This window comes from Chlamydotis macqueenii, chromosome 1 (assembly GCF_036417535.1).
Source record: "Chlamydotis macqueenii isolate bChlMac1 chromosome 1, bChlMac1.mat, whole genome shotgun sequence".
Taxonomy (NCBI): Eukaryota; Metazoa; Chordata; class Aves; order Otidiformes; family Otididae; genus Chlamydotis; species Chlamydotis macqueenii.
The window spans coordinates 126,504,163-126,529,055 of NC_141556.1; the positions used below are offsets into that span (position 1 = coordinate 126,504,163).

Below are 24,893 nucleotides of genomic sequence, written 5' to 3' on the forward strand. Positions count from 1 at the left end.
AACAAAAGGTATTTAGTCTAATGCTTTCACAATCTGGAAATTAAGAAGCTATCAGTGACAGCAAATCTAAGATATGCCTCATGATTCTGTTGTAGCTTAAGGTCTGCAAATAGACTTGTTAGTAAGTGACCGAAAATATGCATTTGGAGTACAGATTACTAAGTTTACGATTTTTTTTCCCACTTTTTCTTCTTTCTTTTCATAGTTTGAGGGTAATGTTTTGAAGATCTCTTTACCTGTGCTGGGCCAACTGTAATGCATCTCTCTGGAAATTGAATTTTACTTGCTTTTCTTGCTATTTAAGACTGAGCAGTTACTTTTTTACTAATGCAGTCTTATACACGTTCATACAGTTTCATTTGCAGATTTAGGTTCATCCAAATCAGAACATGGTCAAAGTATGTGAATTAGGTTTTATGTAAGCTCATTCAAAGTGTTTTGGTGAGGCTTGTCAGACAGATTATCATAGGCATTTGAACGTGTTTTGAAAAATTCATCCCTGTTCTTGAGCCTAAAAGGTAAAAATAAGTAAATAGAGATAACATGTAAGTTGTCCCTGTACATACTTCTACTTTGCCCTCATCTTAGATACTGCTGTTGAGGTTGGTGCCACAGTGGAAAATGCCGTACAAACATTGAAATCCCTCCTGTAATGAGTTTGCATTGTAGAAACTGATCTTTTACGTATCAGTCAGATTCTGTCTTATCTCAGCACTCTAAGAGCTTCTGCAGTTAGCTTATCTGCTGTGCATCTTTTAAATCCTTTCTGAACAGATGCTTTTAGAGATAGCAGTAGGATTGTTTTAATAAATTCTAATAAATGTTAATGTTTTGTTAATATCATTAATAAGCCTTAACTTGAAAAAAATATATTTGATAGGAGAAAAAACAATGGTCTCCATTTATCATGGAGAAAAAGCTGTGTAATCTCTGAAAATTCAAATAAACTTTGAGAATCTCCTTCATTGTTATGGAAGGGAGGGTTATGGTTCCTTAGTACAGTTTCTAAAATCTCATTTGAGACAGCAGCAAGTGATATTAAAATATTGGGATTTTTTATCATTACTGTTGTTATGGAAGCCAACAGTATTAGGTGATGTATAGGATTTAAAAGTTACAATTTTCTGTGTTTTCTACTTTGTGATTATCTGAAAATCCTACCTACTTTTGAGGACAAATGATTTATTATATTTTTAGGCCTCAAGTCTTACCTTGCTTCTCAGCACTGTATAAGGTAAAGTATGTTTCAGAATTTTTCTCTCAATTTAAAGAAACCACATCAGCAATTTATGTACTGTAAGATAATCTTTCTGGCAATGCAGCAGGCGTTTAAGCTTTCTTCTTTTAAAATTACTTTGCTACTAGTTTGATACAAAGAGTGAGTGGAATCAGCACAAATAATCAGAACTGTTATTTGGTCAAAGCTTTGAGAAAGCAAAATATTAATAAATAGGAATGGCTACATTATAAGTAGACATGTATTTGAAAATTGGAAGCAGCATTTGCATGAATGCTTGTAATTTGCACTCTGTGTGTGGCTCTGTATACATAATGCAACACTGTATAACAAAAATGCTGGATTTTGTTCTTGTTGGTAGACCTGTACAGCACTTTTTAATATGGAGCTTATTTAGGTGTTTTATATCATTCTCCCTTTCACTCGTCTCTTAAAAATGCTTCTTTCCACCAGAATTGGGAGTGTTGGTAGGGAATTGCTCATTGACAGAACATACAGATGCAAGAACAAACCACTTGTGAACAGCAAGGCTTATAAAAATTGGCTCTTGGTTCACTTTTTTAAAGAATTTGACTGAGTTTTTAAAATATATTTACTTTTATGGCATTGCATCCTACAGAAAATAATTGGTTTCAGAACATTCAGGTTTATTGCAGTCACCCCTCCTCAGCAATCGAACTTGTAGTTATGTTCATCAGAAAATGAAGAATATTTACTAATAAAAATCAAGCTGTAGTGAACTTTTATTGAACAATTGCTTCTTGAATTAAACCTGTAATAAATCTTTAAAGGCAGAAGCCCTTAAACAGGGGTGGATTAGTGTTTATCTCATGATTTTAAAGTTCTGTGTTGAAACCAGATTCTTCTTGCTCTTTTGGGACAGTTACCAAATAACTTTGTCTCCAGATGAACAGGATGTTATAATGCATTAAAATTTATGTTCTAATTCTAGGTCTTACAGTGTCTCTTTAGTATCAGACAGGTTTCTCAGCCTGTGTATTAGAAATATTTTGTTTTATTTCTCTTTATTTTCTCAACTTGACTGGAGAGCTCCCCTGGAGAGACTAATCTCTTTAAATTATCAGTGTGCATGAATATTTTTTTTCAGGAGGAGCATGTGAAGTCAGGACCTTGTTCTGTATCTTACAAAGGAGTTTCGTTTCTTCCACTATAGAAGAAACCACATGTCTTAATAAGGAAACCTATGTATCACAAGATGTATTAGAAACTAGAAACTAGTTCTGGAACAGTATGCTTGATGTGACATATTTCAGTTTGAGTACCAGAAAGTCACTGTTTTATTTTGGAAAATATTAATCTGCCAGCATAAAATTTTCTACAGTTGAAGATTGTTATCAATAGCTGGGAAATTAATGCTGGAAACCTTTCCAATACTTTTGTGTAACTGTATCTTGTTAAATAGCTGGAATGGTTTTCAGAGCTCTCAAGTCTTTCAGACTCTTAATTGATGAACATACTAATAATATAATTTGTACTACTGTTATAATGCTTCCTATTTAAAATTCTCTTTTGACTTGTAGTCTAACTTGGTTTTATTCCTATTTATTCTTTTCAATCCTATCCTGGAAGGTCATTGTCAAGAAAATGGATGAAATTATTCAGAAAGTGTTGCTTCTGAGCTGAATTTGGAGAAGATACCTTTTTTGTTTGTTTGTTTTGAAAAAAAATCTTGGATAATTCCTTTGGGTTTACTTTTTCTCTCACAACCAGTGTCTGAATAATGGCATAGTCTACATATGTTGACTTAATTTTCTTAAATATCTTTTGTATTATGTATTGGAGACTAGTTTTTAGAAGGTGTGGGTTGACTTGATGGATATTTTGCCCCTAGAAATTAAAGCAGAAATATTTCCAAGGAATTAGTGAACATCCTTGCAGGCAAGTGCTTAAATTTAAATTTATTCACTGCCTAACTACTAAGACTTTAAATATCCATTAGTCTTAACAGGTGGTAAAGACAATGTATTAGCCTAAGATTCAAAAATAAAAAAAAAATATGAAGGCAAAGACATAGGACAGAATAACAGAGGTCATTCCTGCTCTGACAATTGAAGAGCCCACAAAAAAAAAAGAATTTTCAGAGACAGATTGATATTCCAGGCTTTGCAACAATGGTTGTTTAGCTATTTGTTGTGATTGAATAATTAAATCTTGTCCTATTTTCCAGTGGATTCTGCCAGTTGCATATGTGCTTTTTATTTGTCAGATAGAATGGGTAAACAACTTTTGGCATGTATGTTGTTTGCAAGGTATTTGCTTTATTTATTTTGTGAGATATTTGTATAGATAAATTATATGCTATTTTCCTATTTGATTACTACAGCATTTTGAAAATGAAAATAATGAACAACAAATGGAAAAATCACTGCTGGCACTAATGTGTGTTATTTCAGTGTGTACTCTTGCCTGTGTAAAGGCATGGATATTCTTGTAAACATCAATTACTAGTGGACAGTGCATATAACAAAATGATGTTAAGATATTAATGAGAAGACAAGAAGATGGTGATAGGAAAGTACTTTCTGGACTGAACTCTATCACAGAAGTGAAGCCTGTGGAGACTGAGGGCTGTAGCATGACTTGATTTGGAAAAGTCATGAGGTTTTGGGTGGTTTTCTTGTTTGGTGGTTTTGTTTTGTTTCTTTGGGTTTTTTGAATGAGCATATTCTGTATACTGTGACCACCAAGACAATAAACCTTATTGTGGTGAGTATTATGGAGGGAACATGCAATTTTTTTCCCAGCCAATTCTAAGTAGAATCAAATCTTCAGCTCTCTCTCCTAATGTAGCAAGCAAAGGTATGGAGATAGGTCAGAAAGCCAAACCAAAGATATTGATAGGATATCTTTTCTTGATTTCCAAATATATAAGCTTTCAACATAAAGTGCCTTCCCTCACATATTCTGCATTCCAAGACGAGAGAATGGGATGCCACACTGTAACGTTGAGTCTACCAGAATATATTAATTGATTTCTTTTTTTCTTTTTTTTTTTTTTCTTCCTCCTGAACTGAAATCTGAGCTAAGTCAGGATTGATCTAAGACAATAAAAACTCATAGCTCTTGGCTTTCTGCCAGCACTTATGTTAAAACGCTTATGGAATTAATGATAAATTTCTTGTACAACAGTCTTCTTACATCTTGATTCACAGAATGAATGTAGGAGGTAAACGTCAATGCCAAATAACAAAGTAACTACTTCAAAGAGCTACCACATGCCTTACATTTTTACAAATTTTTATTGACTTGAAATGTTGAGTCAGATAAACCACTTTTCCTGCTGATGTGTATCATATCTATGGGTAAAACCTGAATTAATCTTTGTGTTCACGCAAACTTTCTTGTACTTACTGCTAAAGTCCACAGAGATTTTACAGGTCTTTAAAAAAAAAAGAGTTATTCTATTATGTATTTTAATGTCTGTGAATACCATGTTCCTTGGATGTTCCATAGGCTTTGTGAAAAATACAAGACTAAGTGGAATATAAAAGCTATGTAGCTATATTGGAGATTAGCATCAGTAGTTGTTTTATACGAACCCGTTCATTAGAAAAACCTGTAAATCTTTTTTTTTTTCCTACATCATTGTCGCTTCCAATGATTAAATGATGTGAAAATGAGCTTGTCCTTATTTTTTTAACTGCAGTATTTATACAGCACAAGAAAATACACTTTTTTTCCATGTCTAGTCCTTCTTAAAGAGAATCACATTTTCAAATTGTATACTATGTGCATTTTGACTAAAGAAATATAGATGGAAAATTTGTGTTGAATGAGATAGCAGTTACCTTTCTAAACTTTGGCTCCTTCTCATTGGCATGCGAGTTTAGTCTGTAATTTTGGAACTGATTTTAAGTTTCTAATTAGTCTCTAGAGAACTCACATGGACAATAGATTGCTCATTAGTGTATCAACTTTCCATGAAGTCGATTGGCTATGTCTTTTGTCTAATGTGGAAACTGAAATGATGCATGGTAATTTGCTTTCCAGACGTTGCAACTGCCTGTCCAGATAAGAAGTCCATCTTAATGTATGTGACTTCCCTGTTCCAAGTTCTGCCCCAGCAAGTCACCATGGAAGCCATCAGGGAGGTGGAGATGCTGCCACGACACTCAAGAGTCACTAGAGAAGAGCACATACAAGTACATCATCAACAGCGTTTTTCACAAGAAGTGAGTTGTTTCAATTTTCTGCTTTCATCTTGCTGCTCTAAAGTGGTTGTTTCCCTTACTGGCCCCGTAAGTTTGATGTTAGGTGGCCAATAGAAAGCTGAAGAACCACAGGCATAATGGACAAAGTCTCTTCACCACAGGAAGTCAAATGTATTTGCCTGAACTGTACTTTTTAACTGTTTTTCACCTTGCACGGGTCGGTTTTAAAAGTAACTGTTCAGCAAATAAGTGCTTTGCACTTCTTTTTTACAGCACTGGGTGTTTTGATTGTGTAGGGGCACCACAAGGAAGAACACAGAAACTAGGGGAGGTTTTACATTTAAACACAGTCATGTAGAAAGTTTTTTTACCTTTTTTTAGAGAACAGAAGTTAACATTTCTCCATATTCATGATACAATTTTAATTTTATGGCATTTTATTTACACTGACTTATATTTTAAGGTCATCTGCTCTCAACTCACGGTTATCTTCTCGAGAAGTTCATGTAATACTTGAAATCTGTTTATACTTGCTATGTCAGTTATGTTTCTGACGGAAATCATCAGTCTCTGCTGAAGTGTTTAGTCGATTTTAGGCCTAGTGTACTTATCTGAATTTAATTTGTATCTTACTTTTGGGATACTCGGTCTCTTTAGAGTACTGAGCAGATGAGTATTGGCTGTGTTTATTCAAGATTTACTACAAGATCACTTGGTTTTTTTTGAGTCTTTGCTTCTAAATTATAAAGAACCTTCAATTTACATTGGTATTCTGTCAGTATTGAATCCTGACAGTTTGTTGCTTTTGGAAAGGACATCAGATTAAATGAGAGCTGTCTTTAATACCATCCCAATTTTAACTGCTGAATACCAACACTGTCCTTGAAAAATATAGCTGGTGATGATCTTCCTACTTATTTTTCTTTATTTACTCTTAAAATCATTACTTTACTTCTATAATCCATGTTCCTATCCATATGTCTGTTTTTTCCACCTGTAATTTCTTCTTCATAGATCACAGTCAGTGTACCCCAGGGAACTTCACCTTCTCCTAAACCGCGGTTCAAAAGTTACGCATATACACAAGCTGTGTATGTCACATCCCCTGACCAAAAAAGGAGGCAGGTTCCTCCACAGGTGTGTCAATATTGTCATTTGTCTTAAAAATTATTTTTGTAAACTTGTGCTTGGAGTGAAAGAGTTTGTGCATTTTGCTTGTACCTGATGCTGACAACCTGCTTTTTCAAGGCTTTTTTTTTTTTTTTTTTTTTTTTTTTATCTGTGGAGTAGTTACTTTTCACTGTGTATTTCAGCATGGCTGGCAATAGGCATTATGCTGATCGTTAGGGAGTTAGGGATGAACAGCATTCAGACACCACTGTTTTAGAATTATAAACTGCTTCCTTTGCTATGTCATTTTTGAAAATAGTACATATATTGCCTTAAAAGAGTATTAGAAGAAGAAACTAAACATAAGTTGTATTTGACATCTAATTATTGTATTTCTTTCTCAGGTTTGATTATAGAAAAACAAGAACCATTAGTTTTCTGTTATTTTTCCTAACTCTCATACCTATTAAAGAAAATATTAAGTGATTATATTTTTCAGGTTATTGTAGTTGGGCAGAAGAGAAAGGAAACATTAAGTTTAATATTCTTTGTAAGACCTGGATTATTAGAGGATAACAGCTGGTCATTTTGTCACAAACAGCACCATGCCAAAATTCAGGTTAGGGTTTTGTGCTTGGTTTTTTTTTTACTTTTAAATGGCTGCAGTAGTTTAATAAAACTTGTTTCATGCACTCCTTATAAGGAGCATTTCAGTAGTCAGATTTTTATAACTCTTGACAAGTGTGAGAGTCAAAGGTTATATTGTGTAATGCAATGTACTTTCTTTTCATTACCTTGGGGAAAAGAGATCTGCATGTATTTGGCACTACAGTATGAGTTCTCCTGTGGAGACTTAATTCTGTCTAACCTCTAAAATTTATTGCAAAATTACACTTTAATTCAACACCGTGTTTGCGAATCTACTCTTCAAGTGACAGATATTTTACTGAATAATGAATTCCTTTAAGTACTCCAGGAAAGAAATTCTGTGCATATAACCATGAGCCCTGCTACATTATAGCAACATCAGATGTGGTGCAGTGGTGATTAATATAGATTTTAAACAAGGTGCTTAAAACTAGTATAATTGATTTGTTCTACTTGCATACTATACTGATAATTGAGAAGAATGAAGAGTGATAAGATAACTTTTTTTTTCCTTGAGCTACTTTTGTTGTGATCGATTGTGGGTTTTGTCAACACCCTCACCATCAAGTATAATATACAGGCTGATATGATTGAAGTAAGTTCTACAAAACAGTTCTTAAAATGTAGTTAGAAAATATCATTCTTTTATTTAGTTTTCACCTTGCATTCCAGTTTTCAGATCTCATCTTCCTGAATTTGAAAGCTTTGTCTATTACACTTATACAATAGCTACTACTTTAGCTACTATTATAATTCTGCTGATTTGGCAGAATCTGAAGACCTAACCAGAACTGGGCTCTAGAGCCACATCAAATATTAACAACAAATGAAAAGCATTCACTTGAAAATTCTGGATGAAAATCACCAGATACAATCTCATTATAATCAAGATAAACTTGAATTGCAAATAGAATCAATAAATATGCCAATTCAATATATGCAATTCTGAGTCAGTACTAATGATTTTTTTTTTGCCTCTAGCTATGTATTTCTTAAAGAACAGCCATAATCTGACTATTAAAACAAATTTATTATCCCAGTAAAATAATGATTGATTTTTTTTTGTAGATAACTGAAGCTGATATACCTGATATACCTGATAATAAACCCATCTATTTTAACCAAATCAAATAAATATTATTTCCTTTTCAGTTCTTAGTAGCTTTCCAATTTTCAGCCATCTATATTATGATTTTTGGATACCGGTATTGGTATTGCAACTGCCTGTAGCATTTTCAGTAAAATCTACTTCTCTAGGGAACTGCATTAAAGAAATAAAGACAAAATATTTTTTTTTCCCTTGGATTTTGTCAAGTTCAGGAAGCTGTATCTCATTTCCATTCAGTTATCAAAGACAAATTTAAGTAGATTTAGTTTACTGTCATCTGGCAATTTCTGTGATATCTTAGGTGTTATCATTAAGAAGTAAGATTTTCTTGAAGTATGTTGGTCTTCTGTTGAAATGTATACATCATTTTTTCTTTTCATATCTGTACAAATTTTCATCTTGCAGGACTTTAATATTATCATTTTCCAAGATATTCAAAGAAGATACATAGCAACAAGGCCAGGTTGGACGGGGCTCTGAGCAACCTGATCTAGTTGGAGATGTCTCTCCTCCTTGCAGGGGGGTTGGACTAGATGACCCTTGAAGGTCCCTTCCAACCCTAACCATTCTATGATTCTATGATTCACTCAGCAAAAAAGTCTTTCACTTGCTCCTCTCTAGGGGTTCTAGCTGCTAAGACTGGTCTTAAATGGTATAGTGTTTAATTGGGTGATATTTTTAAAGTTCTGCATTTGGAGGAATGGTCCAAAAGATTTTGTAGTCCAAGCATGATAAAGTCAGAAGGAAAATCAATTAAATAAGACGTCTTTCTATGATTCTATTATTATTTCCAAAGATTGTGAACATTATCCTGCAAATTTGACCATATATGCCATATGTTTAACTGCATATGTCAATTGTTGGAAACTGTAAAAATGAAATGAGCTATGATTCTCTGAGCTCTGTATTGGCAAGAAGGAAAAACATTTCCTCTTAAACTCTCATCTGTCAAAGTTCTTTCCCATAGTCTTCTACTATGTCACATTTCATTTCACTTCCCCCATCTTCACACTTCCTAATACCTTCACAACCTGTTTGTCTTTAAATTCACCCTTCCTCTCTGAATTTTTATTCTGTTTGCCACTGAGCAGTATACTTGCAAGGCCTAGTAATCTAGTTGCAGAAATTTTGTCCAGACAGGTTTGCTTAACTGTGACATCTCAGATTCAAAGAAAAACAATGATCTGCGAACCAGTTCACTCAGTGCTTTCTTGTTTAATCTGTGCTTGACCACTTCTGGTTGAAGCAGTTAAGCCTTTTTAAATGCTGTTGCTAACATGAATAGCAGCAGTTCTGCTAACACTCAGGAATTTTTTTCCTACTTTCCCTTGTTTACTTACAAAGTGTTCATAAACTCATGCAGATCTTAAGATAGCAATCCACTTCTCAAACCTAAATCCTTGAGTTCCCTGTATCAACATTAAGAAAGGCCCAAGAAAAAGTATTTATGTTGACAGTTTTCAGACAGCAATTACTGCTGAGCAATTTCAGAAAGCTTGCCTAACTCTGCAGCTCTGTATTTTGTCTTGTATGCAGTCTCTGTAAAGAGACAGTCTGTCTAGCTTCACTTAGAAAAAAGGGATCTTCAAGTTAATTTTCTGAGACATTTCAAAATCCCTGTGGTTTACATTTATGAAAGCTTTTGGTTTTGTTATATGGCTTCATCTCATTGAACACCTAACCATGAAGAAGGATAGTTTTACTTTCTATTTTTTTTCCTAAAAATGTTTTAGCAGAGTGATTTCTAATGCTGATCCCAGGCAGAACACCTGTCTCACTGCCTTCATTCTTACTACCTACTACCTGAACTCCACGTAACATAAAATATACTGTCTTAAAAGGATCTAAGTAAAAAGCAAAAAAAAAGGTAAACCACTGAAGTACCTAGAAAAAAAAAACCCTTTTTAAATGACTTGGAAAAAAAAGTGCTGAAAATGTAAGGGTTGAAAAAAATGGTATCAACAAAATCTGTGTGTTTTGAGACTGGTACTTCTGTGAATAAGCTTTTGGCAAGCCTGTCTAAAAGGCCAAATGTGAGTATGGCTGCTTTAAATAATCTATTATGCAAAATCAAGCCCATTGCTTTGATATCGTTGTAGATTTTTGTTCTTTTGACAGGAGTTACGGTTTCTTCATTCTCCATGATGTTATATGAAATACAGAATTTGTGTGCAACGTTGCTCTTAGCATTTAAACTGGCAAGCTTAATTAGATTTTAATTAAAATCATTTGGGATGCAGTAGTGGCTAATGGGAACAGTATTCCCCAGCACTTAATGATTTGATTTGAGACTTAAGAATTGGAGGCTCCACCTTAGGCTTCAGCCTAGTAATTAGTTTGAGGGAAGGTCCTAACCCTCCAGTCATTATTCCTGTTTTACAGAAGTAACACATTTTTCTCATGTTCTCTGTTTTGTGATACAGATAGTACAGTTGCTGTACTGGACTTTCTCCGTCAGTTCATAACTGTAGCAACTAGCTAGTAAGGTCACTAGAAACTCATTATAAAATCAAGCTTTGCTCACACGCAGCACACAATCCTTCTGGCAGCCTTACCCTTGAGATTTCTGTTTTTCCAGACCCTTAATTTGCCACACTCTTGGTCTTCTGCCAGCAAGTTAACTTATTTAAAAGTGCTGTGAGACCTGTGTTCTGGAACCTTTAGGGATTCATCATGCCACAGGCTTTAGTGGCACAGTGTCACAGAATTGCTGTATTGCTTTCCTTTAAATTTTCTTTTACTCAAAGCCTGTGATCCAAATACTGTTCTGTTTACCTTGTGGTGAAGTGCCCTTTGGAGAGGCATCAGAAGAGAATTCTCATAGATTAAAGTACAACCAGACAAAATTTTAGTTTCAACTTCTTGGTAATTCTATACCTTAGAATTATCTTAGAGCACAGAAAATATTCCGTTGTCAGCACTGAGTGTTCATATTGGATGTATGGGATAATTTAAAGCAGAAGTCAGGAAACTTCAGGAAGTCCTTTCTGAATTATCTATACATTTATTTACAAGGTCTTGATGAATATAATTTGGGTAACAAGTATGACCATAGTCCCAGCTGTTAGCCTAGGTGTTCTCTTTTAGATAGAAACTTTCTCTATTCAGAAAGCTAGAAACTTACTGTAGAGCTTAGTAAGTTCCCTGAGATTCAGACTAACCATAATAAAATAGCAAAATCCATCACCAGAGGTCAGAACAAGGAGATGCAGAGATGGAAAAGTGAAGCTTAAGAGCACGTATTTTGGATTTCTTAGGGAGCTCTCCTGAGTGCCATGTCTTCAAGGAACAGCTTCCGAAGTGATAAAGCAAGAGATTTCAAGCATGTTTATATATTTTATATTTTCAATAACAGTCTGGCAAATTGATGGGTTCTTCTCCGAGCCTGAAGGGTTGTCAAGGTAATAGTTCAGTTTCCTGTCACTGCTTCCTGTATAGACTCCCACATCAGTTCTAACTCACTTTTGTGATTTCTTTGGTTTGGATGTTTATTGTAGACTCATTTCAAGAGTTTTTGCTGTCAAAAATGTTAGTACTCTCATGGGTGGGACAAAGTAAATGATAACCCATAGTGTATCTGGATCTTGGTATTTAAGAATGCAGTGAGAACAGAGCTTTACCTCTATTTAGTTATCTCACACACTCACTCACTTGATTCCCCTGAGAGCTAAGCTCATGAGGTCTCAGCTTCACTTCCCAGTAGAGAGGTTGCTACTGGTCCAGGAAGGCTGGATGGAAAGTTGTGTCAATTTGTGCTGTGCCACTGCTTGCAGTTATGAATGCTGGGCATCACCAGCCAAGATCCCCAGGCATCCCCCACCACTTATCTCCATATGTTTCTGTGGTGACCAGTGATAGAACATGAGGAAATGATATGAAGCTGCATCAGAGGAAGTTCAGATTGGATGTTAGGAAAACGTTCTTCACTGGGAAAGTGGTCGGTCACTGGAACAGGCTACTCAGGGAAGTGGTCACTGCACTAGTCCTGACAGAGTTAAAGGAGCATCTGGACGATTCTCTTAGTCATATGGTTTAGTTTTCAGTAATCCTGTGAGGAGCAGTGAGTTGGACTCCATGATCCTTATGGGTCCCTTCCAACTTGAGATATTCCATGATTCTTTGATCTACAGAATCTTCTCCCACTTCCAGAATCTTTCTTCTAGTCAACATCTCCTCCACTTTATTTCCAAACCCTGTTCTCTTCCCTGACACCGTTCCTCTTTTCAGGATGCTTCTTTTCATTAGCAGCTCTTCTTTCCATAACCCTAAGCCCCTAGTTTTCCCAGTCTAAACAGTCTATGTGCAGAAGCACAACTCATGATCAGCCTCCTAACTGGAGCTTCTGCCTCATACCTCTTCATTAGAGGGAGAATTCAGAACATGCTACTTCTATTTAGACCATTTTTTATCAAAATTTGCAACCAGCCCGTACTGGTTGCAGTTAGCAAGTAGTGGGAATCTGCCTCAGAGCTCAGAAATGCCATTTCAGACATTTAGCAGCCCCAACTCCACACACCCGCTTAATTTTCAAGGCGTATAATAAGGTAAAAAGGATACATAACACTTTTAAGTGTTCATTTAAGCTATTTTGTGCCACTGGGTCTCTTGAATGTAGGGATATTAATAAGTGTAAGTGTATGTGTGTGATAAGTCAAAAATTGATGCAGCTACAGCAAATGAGGACACTTATTTACTGTAAACATTTGATTGTTTTTTTACAATATATTAACTAATAGATTTGAATCCCCCTCCTGGCCTCTAGAGTTTAGGCAGTAGTGCAGAATTGCTTATAGCAGCAGTGGATCTGATGCAAGGGAAGGGCTAGATGAAATGCAGGACACAATGCTAATGAAAATCTGTACTGCTAGATAGACTGGTGTTCATTTTTTCCTAATCTCAGGACTGAAACTGAAGGAACATGAGGATTCGTACAACTCCAGAAGTCATTATGCATCCCCATCTAAAACCCTTAAGAAAGATCTTTCACTTTATGCAAATATTAAAACAGCAAGCAATTGACCGTTTATCTAGTATCTTAGATATTCATGCAATAACTTTATGGCATGCTATTGTCGAACTCTTCTGATGTAGGAAGCTCATGATAGTATCTAAACCGAGGCTATCTGCGTATGAATCTTAATCATTGTGTTTTGCTTGTTCCTTTTTATATGCAGTCACAGGAGCTCTTGAGTGGACTGAGATGGAAGATGCCTGTTCATTTCCTCACTTTTTACCTCCTGGGCACTGGATTTTAAAAATGTTAAAGCTGATTAAGAGAAAAGGAAAAAAAAATAGCAATAGTTCTTCCTTTCTTACTTTCTCTGTCTTTTCTAAATATAATTTTGTCAAAGATGAGACTACCATTTCCTTTTATGTTGATATTCTATCAGGTTTTGTTTTTTTTTTTTTTTGGGGTTTTTTTTTTTTTTTTTTTTTTGTGGGAATGCCTGGTTCTGTTTAAATACAAATAGTCAAATAACAGGGAGACTGTAAAGCATTTAAATACTTAGCATATGCATTCAGTGATTTTGAAAGATCTACTGAGCATGGATTTCAACTCCGTGTGTAGAAGTACTGCATTTACTTGAGTATTCACCTTTGTTATTTCATCTGATTTACAAGACGAGTTCACACTTTGCACTCTTTCATTACACCTAGTTGAACTTTTAAAATGCAAAAAAAAATGAAGACAGAATGCACATCTCTTCAAAAGCCTCTCAAATCAACAGGAGACTTTATCACACAAAAGCCATTTAAAGTATTCGTCCAGAGATAAAATTACAGCATCATTCTAAACAGCATTATTATTACATTGATGCTAGTCTCTGTATATCAGGTGAACTTCTCAATAAAAGTTTTGTTCATAATTTCAGATAGCATTACTTTATTTTAAAATGTCATTTATTAACAGGGTTTTTTTTACTGATTGATTTATTTAGATTTGACATTAATAGAATGAACAGACAACAAAGATAAGATTGTCTACTTCATATGTTACTCTAATCATATTTTCATGCCTGCACCTGAGAATTACAAATAACAGCAGAACAAAACCCACAAAACTAAGGAAATACTGCAATGCTGATGGAGCAGGAGCAGCACATTTTGTTCTTGTGCACAGGAACAATAGAGAAAACTTACTCCAGAGCCTCCTCTTTCTCAGTGGCTTTGCTGGCACTCATCATCAAGAAAAGCTTCCTTGACTCCAATAGCTTAATCTCAGCTTTCTCTGCCTGATTTTCTGTATAATATAAGAGGAGACATTTATTTTAACGTAGTATAGCTTTCAGAGGATTACCTGAAGTGTTGATCAAATGTATGTAAATATGGTGAAAACAGTAAGGATTGCATTTTCTAGTTAGAACTACCTCTGGTGAGTGTTAATTGCACTATTTTTGTGTATAGAGCCATAGAATAGTTTGGGTTGGAAGGGACCTTCAAAGGTCATCTAGTCCAACCCCCCTGTAAGGAGCAGGGACATCTCCAACCACATCAGGTTGCTCAGAGCCCTGTCAAGCCCCCGCCTTGAATGTTCCCGGGGGTGGGGCATCCACCACCTCTCTGGGCAACCTCTTCCAGTGTTCCACCACCCTCATTGTAAAAAACTTTTTCCTGATGTCCAATCTGAATCTATTTCCCTCTGCTTTAAAACCATTACCCCTTATCCTATTGCAACAGGCCCTGCTGAAGAAGTTCTGCCCATCTTTCCTATAGGCCCGGCCCCCTTTAGGTACTGGAAGGCCACTATAAGATCTCCCCAGAGCCTTCTCTTCTCCAGGCTGAACAACCCCAGGTCTCTCAGCCTGTCCTCCTAGGAGAGATGCTCCAGTCATCTGATCATCTTCATGGCCCTCCTCTGGACTTGCTCCAACAAGTCTCTGTCCTTCTTATGCTGGGGACTCATGTATTGTTTATGTATATGTGTAATTTAACTAAATTTCCTATCCCATGTTACACTATCACATGGTTGAATTTTATTTAGCTGAAGTAAAACTGAATAGCATTTTAAAATAGAATACCTTCAAAAAATGGGTAGAGGATATGCATTGTGCCCTTGAAATGTCTGTGTCCAAGCGTAGCTGTAACTTTGAGGAATTAATTAGCTTCATGTTTTACTCTCTTAGAAAATGGTAAGATTTCTGGGGATAAAACCTTTGTGCCCTCAGATGCATATAATACTCTTCATGGTAAAATCTAAAATATTTTTTGTGCACAGCAAATAATTCAATAATACAAAAGATGGATTTTGAGAAGTGAATGAACAGACTTAAGTGCCCACTCCCTTGGAGAATCAGTAGGAGATTGGGTTTCCTGATTATCCTTTTGCCCAAATCATTACACTCTGAGAAAGGGGATAAACTTCAACTCCCTCCCCCTGCCCCCCTCACCTTGTTATAACAATAGCATTAGAGTTGTGTGTTTTCATGGTGCCTAGGAAATGCTGTAGGTTGTGTGTTAGCTCACATTTGTATGGCAGGCAGGTCTGAATGTTTAGCTGAAGTAGTGACCTTTGAAAAGGCCAGAATGCTTCTGTCTCCTGATCTCCAAGTGCTGGTTTCTTTCTTCCCCCTCAGTGATTTTGATACAATAGAAACTGTGTATTGTAATGCTTGTGTAGAAGATTCCCCCTCTAAGATACTGCAGCCTGTACTTCATGGGTTTGGTGTGCATGTACAGACTTCAGATACAAGTGCACAAAGGAAGACATTGATAGAATTTTCCACATTCCTTCCAAACAGCAAAGGTATTTCTTTCTGTATATAGAATAGTATTAAGGAATTTTACTTTATAGTTTTCTGAGATTTAAAAGTATTCTAAGGAATATCATTATTATGAATGTATTAGCCTGAGGTAATCAATAAGCTAAGGGGAGAAGTGGAAAGAGATAATACCTTTTAAAATAATAATACATTTGGGGTGGGGAGGAACAGACACTTTTTTTAGACAATCAAACCTTCTTCAGAAATTCTAGTCCTGAAAGCACAGTAAAACATAGCAAAAATGAGAACTTCAGAAATGCAAAAGTTGTATGGAAATACATGGTGTTTTGAATTTATCTGCACTCTTTCTACAAAAAGCATTTGTTTTATTAGAACTCAGTTTAACTGTAGCAAAGAAATAACACATATATTTTGATTGAGTAAAACATTCTTAAAAATGCAAAAGGTAATTTTAGTTGAGGGATAGTGATGTTACTAGAGTGGAAACAGTGTTTAAATAAACTGTAGATTATGTAGTGAGGCATCAACCTTTAAAAAACAAATATACTTCTTAAAATGGTAGAAAATGGAATTTTGCTCATGGTGTTAGAAGATCGAAGTTATTAATATAAAAGAGTAGCACTGTCTTATAGAATGAGTTCTGCAAAGTGTTTTGCAAGTCATTTTGAAAATATGTTAAAATAACCTTTGTTTACCTCATCTCCCAGACATGAATAAGACATAAGCATGAATATAATATTTTGTGTGTCATTGTTCAAAAGAATGTTTTAATTTTAAAGCATGGCTCCCACTAATGTAAATAAAATTGGCATGTATGTTTAAAGGAAGTCTAAACCACAAAATGTATAGACAGGTGAAAATACAATGTGCAAGTTTTTTCTTTGATATTTTATATAGACAATCTTCCAGGCTTACATTTTTCTCTCTTCTTTATTTCTACTATGATCTTTCACATTTATTTCTCTCTTTGCTGTTTAGCATCCTAACTAATGTAAGAATATGCAGCTTCTACCAAAACTGTATTTTCATTTTCATTTGAACAAAATGGCAGTTGACTTACGTATTCTTGATCCAGTATGTCATTCAAGTCAGTTTCTGAGTTGCCATTACTTACATATTGGGGCTGATATTTTTTCAATCTATAAATACATAAAGTAAGTTATCCTATCTTACTTTTTGACAGAAAGTCTTCTGTCTGTTTGTTTGAAATATTTTGGTTGTGGTTTGTTCAGATGGGAACACATCTCAATTTCAGTTTATCTCTTTTTTTTTTTTTTCACAAATAAAGCAAATCTAATATTAATTTATCTTCATGTGGTATTCTGATCATTTGCTTCTGGAATATTAACAAAGAAATTTCCAAAATCTGTTGTCTGTCAGAAACAAACAAAAAAAAACTTACTTAAAACAGAAAAGAGAGAAAGGAGAGAGGAAAAAGGATAAGAAGACATAAAGATGTTGATTTCTTTAAAAAACAAGGAAAAAACCCATCATACATACACCGACTGTGTCACAGGCTTCACATACAGAGGGCAGCAGTTTCAAATGCAATTCAAAGACCATCAGTGACACAAGGGGAGAATGAGATAGGACAAGAAAATGACTGACTGTTATGGGATTAAAAGAAGAGGTGGCATGTTTCCTGTATGAGTACTGTGCTTCTATATAGTTTGTGCTGAGATGTTATTCTAGTCAGTATAGCCTACTAGCTATTTATTTCATACACTTAACATTCCATTGACTTAACAAATGAACTGCATTGCTAAGGTGTTATAAATCTAAAAAGAGAGTAACATTTTCATTATTAATTTTTACCTTGTCTAAGGAAAGTAGCTTGTTTTTTTCCCTCTGGTATAATAGTATCTTCATTACAGAGCGAATGTGTTGAGTCTCTTTGCATAAAACCTGACTATTTTAAAACATGTTTGGTTTCTGTGGGTTTTTTTTGTTTTGTTGGTTGTAGTCTGCAGTGTAACTTTTCCCTAGGATAAACATGCAGTTAAGTTAGCAACATTCTGCTAATGTAGATTATCCTTTCTAAAGGCCGCGAAGGGGACTAGGAGATAGGTCTAAGTTGGCAGTACATTGCCAGAATTCAGAAAGGGATTTTCCCATTGCTTTCCTTGATGTCTTTTGTGGTGTGGGAATCTGAGTTGCTGCCTTTCCCTTTGAGTCAGTAGTAACTGATCAGCTCACCTGACAAGCAATTGTTTTAATTTGATAGCTATCCAGTAGTCGTTACTTAATCAGGTGATAATTTTAGTTATTTCCTAGAGAAAAGCTACACGTATTACGAATGTGTAAACTTGTCTGCTTCTTGAACAATTCCTTTAAGTTTTCATTGCTGCTGTTTTCATTATGCAACTGCTTTGTTGATTCATGAAGTCTTATACTGAGAAGGCTATCAATGCCTAGCTTCTTTTCACACTTAAAGTAAGTTCTTTGCTATTCTGGATGCAAACAATTCCTGATTATACACTTATGCACTTTTCAGTATGATTATCTTTTTCAAAACATTCTCTAATGTACTTATTATTATCCATTCCTCTCCAGAACACATGCAGTTTTCTTCTAGTATCTGTGATCTTAAAAATTAGCTTCATTATTTCTCTGACCTCATTTATTCCTACTCATGTTCTTAATCGCAATGCTCTTCTATCTCTCTGTGTTACCAAGTAAATGTTTTCTCTGTTATCCTATGCTATGTTTTGCTCCTTGTAGTCTTTTCCTGGCTCTCCTGTCTCTCTTAAATTCAGTCTCTCCTTCATTGATGGGTTTTAAACTAAGTTTTAACAACTCATTCATGTTCAGTCTCGTAATTTTCGCATTTTTAACTTCTCACTAGTCAGCCTTATTTCTGGCTTTTTTTTTTTTCATTCTGGGAACATATACAATGGCTACTGCAATGGATATGTGATTTAATACCTACAGTTTATAGTCATGTGTTATCTCAACAGATCTGCAATTCCAGAACTAAGAAATTACTTTTTGTTAATCTCAACTGGAAAGAGAAAAATTGGAAAATTAAAAGAAATTGTTGAGGAAGGAAGCGCAAATGTAGAGAATATGTCTACAAAACAGTACATTTATAATGTATTTTTTAAAACTGATATTTTTTTAATTATTAGATTATGTTAGAGAATTCCACAGCTACACAAGCTACACATCAGTTGTACATCGTCTCTATAATGAGAATTTATAGCCCTGTAACTCCCTGTTCTTGAAGTATGCTTTCATGCCCACCTCATTAGTGATTATATTTGAGTAGTGATTTTAATTAAGCAAATTCTTTCTTAACAGAACCTGAAGGTAAATTTGGGTCACAGCACCGCAAATGACCTCACTTGCGGTTACTTCTTTGCTTAATAAGCATGTCTTATGATCTCACTGGCTAACTAAGGTATAATTTAATATGAACTGCAAATATAAATTTATGAAAGTATAATGGTGTTAAGAATATATTTCTGTGTAGCTATTTTACGATGCCTTTGTTTCATCATCTTAAAATAACAATGAGATATAGAATCATAAAATAGTTTGGGTTGAAAGGGACCTTTAAAGGTCATCTAGTCCAACCCCCTCTGCAAGGAGCAGGGACATCCCCGACGAGATCATGTTGCTCAGAGCCTCATCTAGCCTGGCCTTGAACGTTTCCAGGGATGGGGCTTCCACCACCTCTCTGAGCAACCTGTTCCGGTGTTCTACCACCCTCATTGTAAAAAAATTTATTCCTAATGTCTAATCTGAATCTACCTCCCTCTGTTTTAAAAACATGTCCTATCACAACAGGCCCTGCTGAAGAGATTTTCCCCCCGTCTTTCCTCTAGGCCCCCTGTAGGTGCTCCAGTCTTCTCATCATCTTCTTGGCCCTCCTCTGGACTCTAGTATAGTATAGTTCATATCTGCAAGAGAAAAAATTACAGGATTGTGTGAAATCTTTATGCTACATATATATATGTATATATAAACTAGAAACATAATAATAGATTACTATTCCTCTTGTAGGTCAGAAGGATTTTTCATGCCAAAAATGTCAAAATAGCATGTGCAAATATATATATAGCTGCAAAAAAATTTGACCTACAAATCATATTTTTTGAAGGCTTCCTTAGGTGCTTCTGTTACCCTAAAACGTTAGGTTTGGCATGTGATTTCATAGTGCAGTGTTTTACTTCACAGTTCCTAACTGAGGTGACAGTGACAATATTTTGTTTCATTTACAAAAAGATGCAGTTGTTTTTGTTGAAGATAACTTTATTTATTTATTTTTAAATTCCCTACTTCACATTTTCCTTAATTCTGAAAAAAAAAAAAAAAAAAGGCCAGATTTACAGTATTGTTTTGAAATGTGGGAGATAAAGGCAGTCAGTAAATAGCTTCAGCAAAAATAACTGATAATAATCTAGAATGTTTAGTTTTTCTGTTTCCTGTATCATGGAATTTTACAGGATCTCTTACAAACACCAAAGTTAATGTTAGGGTATAGAGCATGAAAATATGTTAACTTCTGCTTTTGTACACCTCCAGGTATATTTCAGGGCCTCTGTAGTAGGTCTGTGTGACAACAAAATAGTTTAAATTAGTCAGAGCAAAGGATTTTTCTTCCAGCATTTTATTCTGTTCCTAGCAGTGACCAGTAATGGATGCATAGGAACGGGAAAAGAGGTATGATCTATTAGAAGTATTGAAACATCTGTGCGTTCTCACTTAACTTGCACTGATTTGTGGCTCAGAAATTTCCTGAGTTGGAGATGGTGTCTTTATATTTAACAATCGTCAGTGGACTTTTATCCTATTCTGCCATCCGGTTGCTTGTCTTTGTAAACATTTAGTAAAGTTTTTTATATACTTTTCAGTATGTCCAGAAATACTTCTTTGTAGATCCTGCTCTTATTATCTATTGAAAATATTTGTCTTATTTTCTGTGTTATTACCCAATTTATAAACCTGAGACACATTCTGAAGAGAAAGAAAATGCTATTGTGAGATGGTTGCTTATCATTTTGTCTCATTTCCAGGTTATTATAGACTTATTATTCAGAGCATTTAGCTACAAGCAAGGTAGTCATGCTACAGAATCTGAAAAAAAAAATTGAAGCACTCGAACCTCTTCTGCAACAGCTTTTTTGTTAGCTTTTAGTTGTAAATTGAAAATATATTCTTTGAGGTGGCTTCTGTTGAAGAATAAGAGCCTCTTTAATGGAAGCTAAAATGTATTTAGGAAAAGTTTAAGTCTAGTGAGGATAAACCACGTAATAGCTATAACTGGAGTTTTCAGCATATTGAAGCAAATTTGCCTATTTAAGATCTCAGATGACTTTGCAAAACCACCTTTTTTTTAATAATGCCTTCCATCTATAGTAGCATGTAATATTGAATACTCTGAAATCTCCAGGACCTTGACCTCAACTTCACAGAAACTAATTAGTATGTCCACTAATTGGCTCTTGTCCCAGAGTCTTTATTTCTCAGATGAAAAAGAGTCATATTGTAGATTTATCTCTTTATAGTTAATTGCTGTTGCTATTGATGCTTTTGAAGACATTTTGGTATTGTACTATGTGAATATATAAAAAGAGTTTTGGAGTTGAATATTCTTATTGTGAAGACTAGATGGTCTTTAATGAAGATTCCGATGAAAACTAAAATGGTTTAGTAGTCTAAAACAATAGCAGAGTTGGTGGCTGACTGTAGTGATTAAAACAAGCTGTGAAACATATTCATTTTCTTACATTAGAAAATAGTATAGATTATGTCTGTGATATATTTGAGATTAAGGCTTGGATTAAATTTTACAAATATGCTTCTTCATTAGTTTCCTTTACAGGTTAAAACTCAGAAAATAAAGCTAAATGCAATGTAGAATACAGGTCAATTAAGATTCATATGGTTGCATTTCTGCAAAGAAAACATGTTAAAATTTTGTGGTCTTTATACTGTAGAACTTTTTGCTCCCCATGTACCTCTGTGATAGTGTGTTTGGTAATTTGGATTTTGATCTGAGGGAACAGACTTTAATGCAAAACAGTACTCTGGCACGAAAATGTGTGCATTTTCAAAGGTCTATAGGTTCATTGCATACATGAGTCCTAAAACAATTAATTTATTTATTTTAATGTGACTTTTATGCTGAAATTGAGTAATAACTTTTCATTTCATTAATCTTCTGAGGATGAAAAAAACAGTATTGTTGCTATTTGTTAAATTTAATGGAGTTTAGTTTTGGAATGTGAGCTGTATTAATTACTATAAATAACTAGATTTTACTTCTAGCTATTTTTCTGGACATTCATTAGTGCTATTTTCTTTCATTTCACCAGCAGCTCTATTACAACATATGTATCTTTTCCAAAATATACGGAGACATGATCTAGTCTGTGAACAACTTCAGTAACAGAAGTCGAGTTGATCAGATTTGTTACTTAAAATTGCCCAAAGTATCCTCACCTTTTTAAGAACTAATTGCATGATTTATACATTAGTGTCTACAAATTCCATGGAAGTTCATAGTAATTACAAGATTTGAAAAACAAGCTCTAAGGCACAGAGGGGTTTCTTTCATAGCTGATATTCTTGTCCCATAATCAGTAATGCTTCAATGCGTTACATACATGCCCCGTAGGTTGCAGAGTACTCTTCTAACTAAACCCAACTGGAAATATGTTAGTCTGCTTGTAAAGAAAGGCTTGAAAGAATATGCAGCCTGGAAAATGTAGTGCTATTTGAATGAACTTTGTGTACTTAATTTTGGGTTTTTTTACTTTCATTTTTAAGCTCAGCTAGTTGCATGCAGTTTCCATTTTCAGTTACCAATATTACTGGTATGTAACTGTAAAATAAACAAAATCTGTTAAAGCAAGAACATGATACGTGTTATGAGAATGTGTTTCCATAATTTGTATTATATTCCCCTGACAAATTTAGCTACAATCGGCAGAGTACCCACTGCTAGAGCCTCTGGAGAACATAGAATATTTGCTCCTTCTTGTCTGTAAGCTCTTGTGAAGTAAAGAGTTTCATAGTATATACAGTGATGAATTAAAAAGGAAAAAAAAAAGTCAACCTTTATGTGTACATTTTTACCTCTTCCATCCACTTCCTTAAAAATGACACTGTCTTGCACCTGGGTTGACCTAGCATAAAGTGAGTGCGAAATTTTTGCAGCAGCTATGAAGTTTACCTTTCACTCTCTCATTATTGTAGGTTTTATATACCTTATCAGTTTCCAGTTCTCGTTTGTTCTCTACCTCTATAGATTGTGATTATCTTTATTTCTCTTTTTAAGAGAATAAGCATGTAGCCATGTAACAAGATGCTCCAGAAAAGCATGTACTTTAGCATTTTTCCTGGGGAGACCTCTCTATTGCACACAGCCTTATAATACTACCAGTTCATGAGACCTTGTAACTCTTCTGCCTCAAGTTCATATAGTGTATATAATTATAGAACTTTTCATAACTTCACCAAATGGTAATGGTTTTGAGAAAACATAGTAGATCAGGTGTGCTTGCCTTTTGTTGAATTAAAAGTTTCAGACAAAACAGTTAGTCTGTTTCTGAAGACCAGATTAGGAAGCAATGAACTGTGTTGTCTATATTATAAAACAAGTCTCCATTTCTTGAAAAGCTCTCACACCTCTGTGTTCTTCAAGGGATTTTAAATTAAACTGGAGATAATTGTTATTTCAGGAAAGAATTCAGATTTAACCAGGTTATAAATCTCTGCAGAATCATAAATTTCCCCACTTTCAGGGTATACTTAAATTTTAACAGTTAACACTATAGACGTGAGAACTAAGCAGTAGAAACTAGAATCAGCTGTCAAGAAAAATGAGCCTAACCTGAAGGGTTGGTGATAAGGAATAGGTAAAAGTGGAACAAGGATGATTTGAAGTAGGTGGCTCAAAGTTGCCACTTTGGGGCAGTGACAGAGTCCAGAATTTGTACATTTCTGATTTGAGCTGACAGTAAATATCTCCCAAATCAAATTGCACATTTCACGTAGCACTGCCAAGGGATGGAATTCCTGTTATGAAAGTTTACTTAAAAAAAAAAAATCCATGGAAATCACACGCACAGAACAGATTTGCCCTCTGTTACAGAGGTATTATTAAGGCTAACTGTCTAGAAGAAGAGAAACAGTAGAATTCAGGTTGTGTGGAATATTATACATTCAGTGTCTTGCACAGATAAATTATTACAGAGCTTTTAATTACAGAATTGTTATCCTTATATCCTTCAGTAAACTGTATGAGACAGTTGTAAAAGGAAGTCTGGACTGTATGATAAAGTAGACTGTTGCTTTTGTGAACACTGATTTGTTTACTGCCGAAGTTAGAGGATAGACAGAGAGAGGGTATCTCAAGGTCTTAATGAATTGTCTACAACTGTGTGGGTGAGAAGAGAGAGAAGAAATTCAGCTACTGCTATGTATCTTTTGCTTTCTCTATTCCCTGCTTATTGTGTAGCTCTACTAACCTATTTGTGTGTCTCTCTTCTTCGATAGGTCAGCAGTGCAGCTGAACACTTTTGTGACAGATGTAAAGTAAAGGAACAGGGGATTGCAGAAAGACAGTTCCATGATTAAAACAGTTGAGCACTGCTCAAAAATGTTCTTTACCTCAATTACAGAGTTCCCTGTACGCAAATCAATCTTTAAGAGATGTTCCTGAGGTCTAGGTGCGTTATGTGAGATGTTAAGGTCTATACCAATGAAGCACTTGGACGCAACTGGATTCACTGGAAAATATACATTGAACTCAATTATTACATAGGATCCTGAGAAATTAGGCCTTATACATTCATCAGTTGCCTTGAACTATTGTATATTTTGTCTTTTATTCCAACATGTGTAAAATAGAATATGTGGAGGCTGCTGAAGTGTTGGGTCCATTGGAG

General features: G+C 34.9%; 1 protein-coding gene across 11 annotated transcripts in view; it reads left to right on the plus strand.

Moving 5' to 3' along the window:
* The window catches only part of DMD (dystrophin), a 1,302,935-nt gene that overhangs the window by 463,060 nt on the left and 814,982 nt on the right, over nt 1-24,893 (plus strand). For 10 of the 11 annotated variants that reach the window (XM_086766697.1, XM_086766715.1, XM_086766672.1 and 7 more), the window contains exons 8-9: nt 5,249-5,430; nt 6,424-6,546. In XM_086766697.1, coding sequence (XP_086622823.1) covers nt 5,249-5,430; nt 6,424-6,546 — 305 coding nt within the window. The remainder of the gene's footprint in view (nt 1-5,248; nt 5,431-6,423; nt 6,547-24,893) is intronic. The other variant, XM_086766740.1, reaches the window with a different exon arrangement.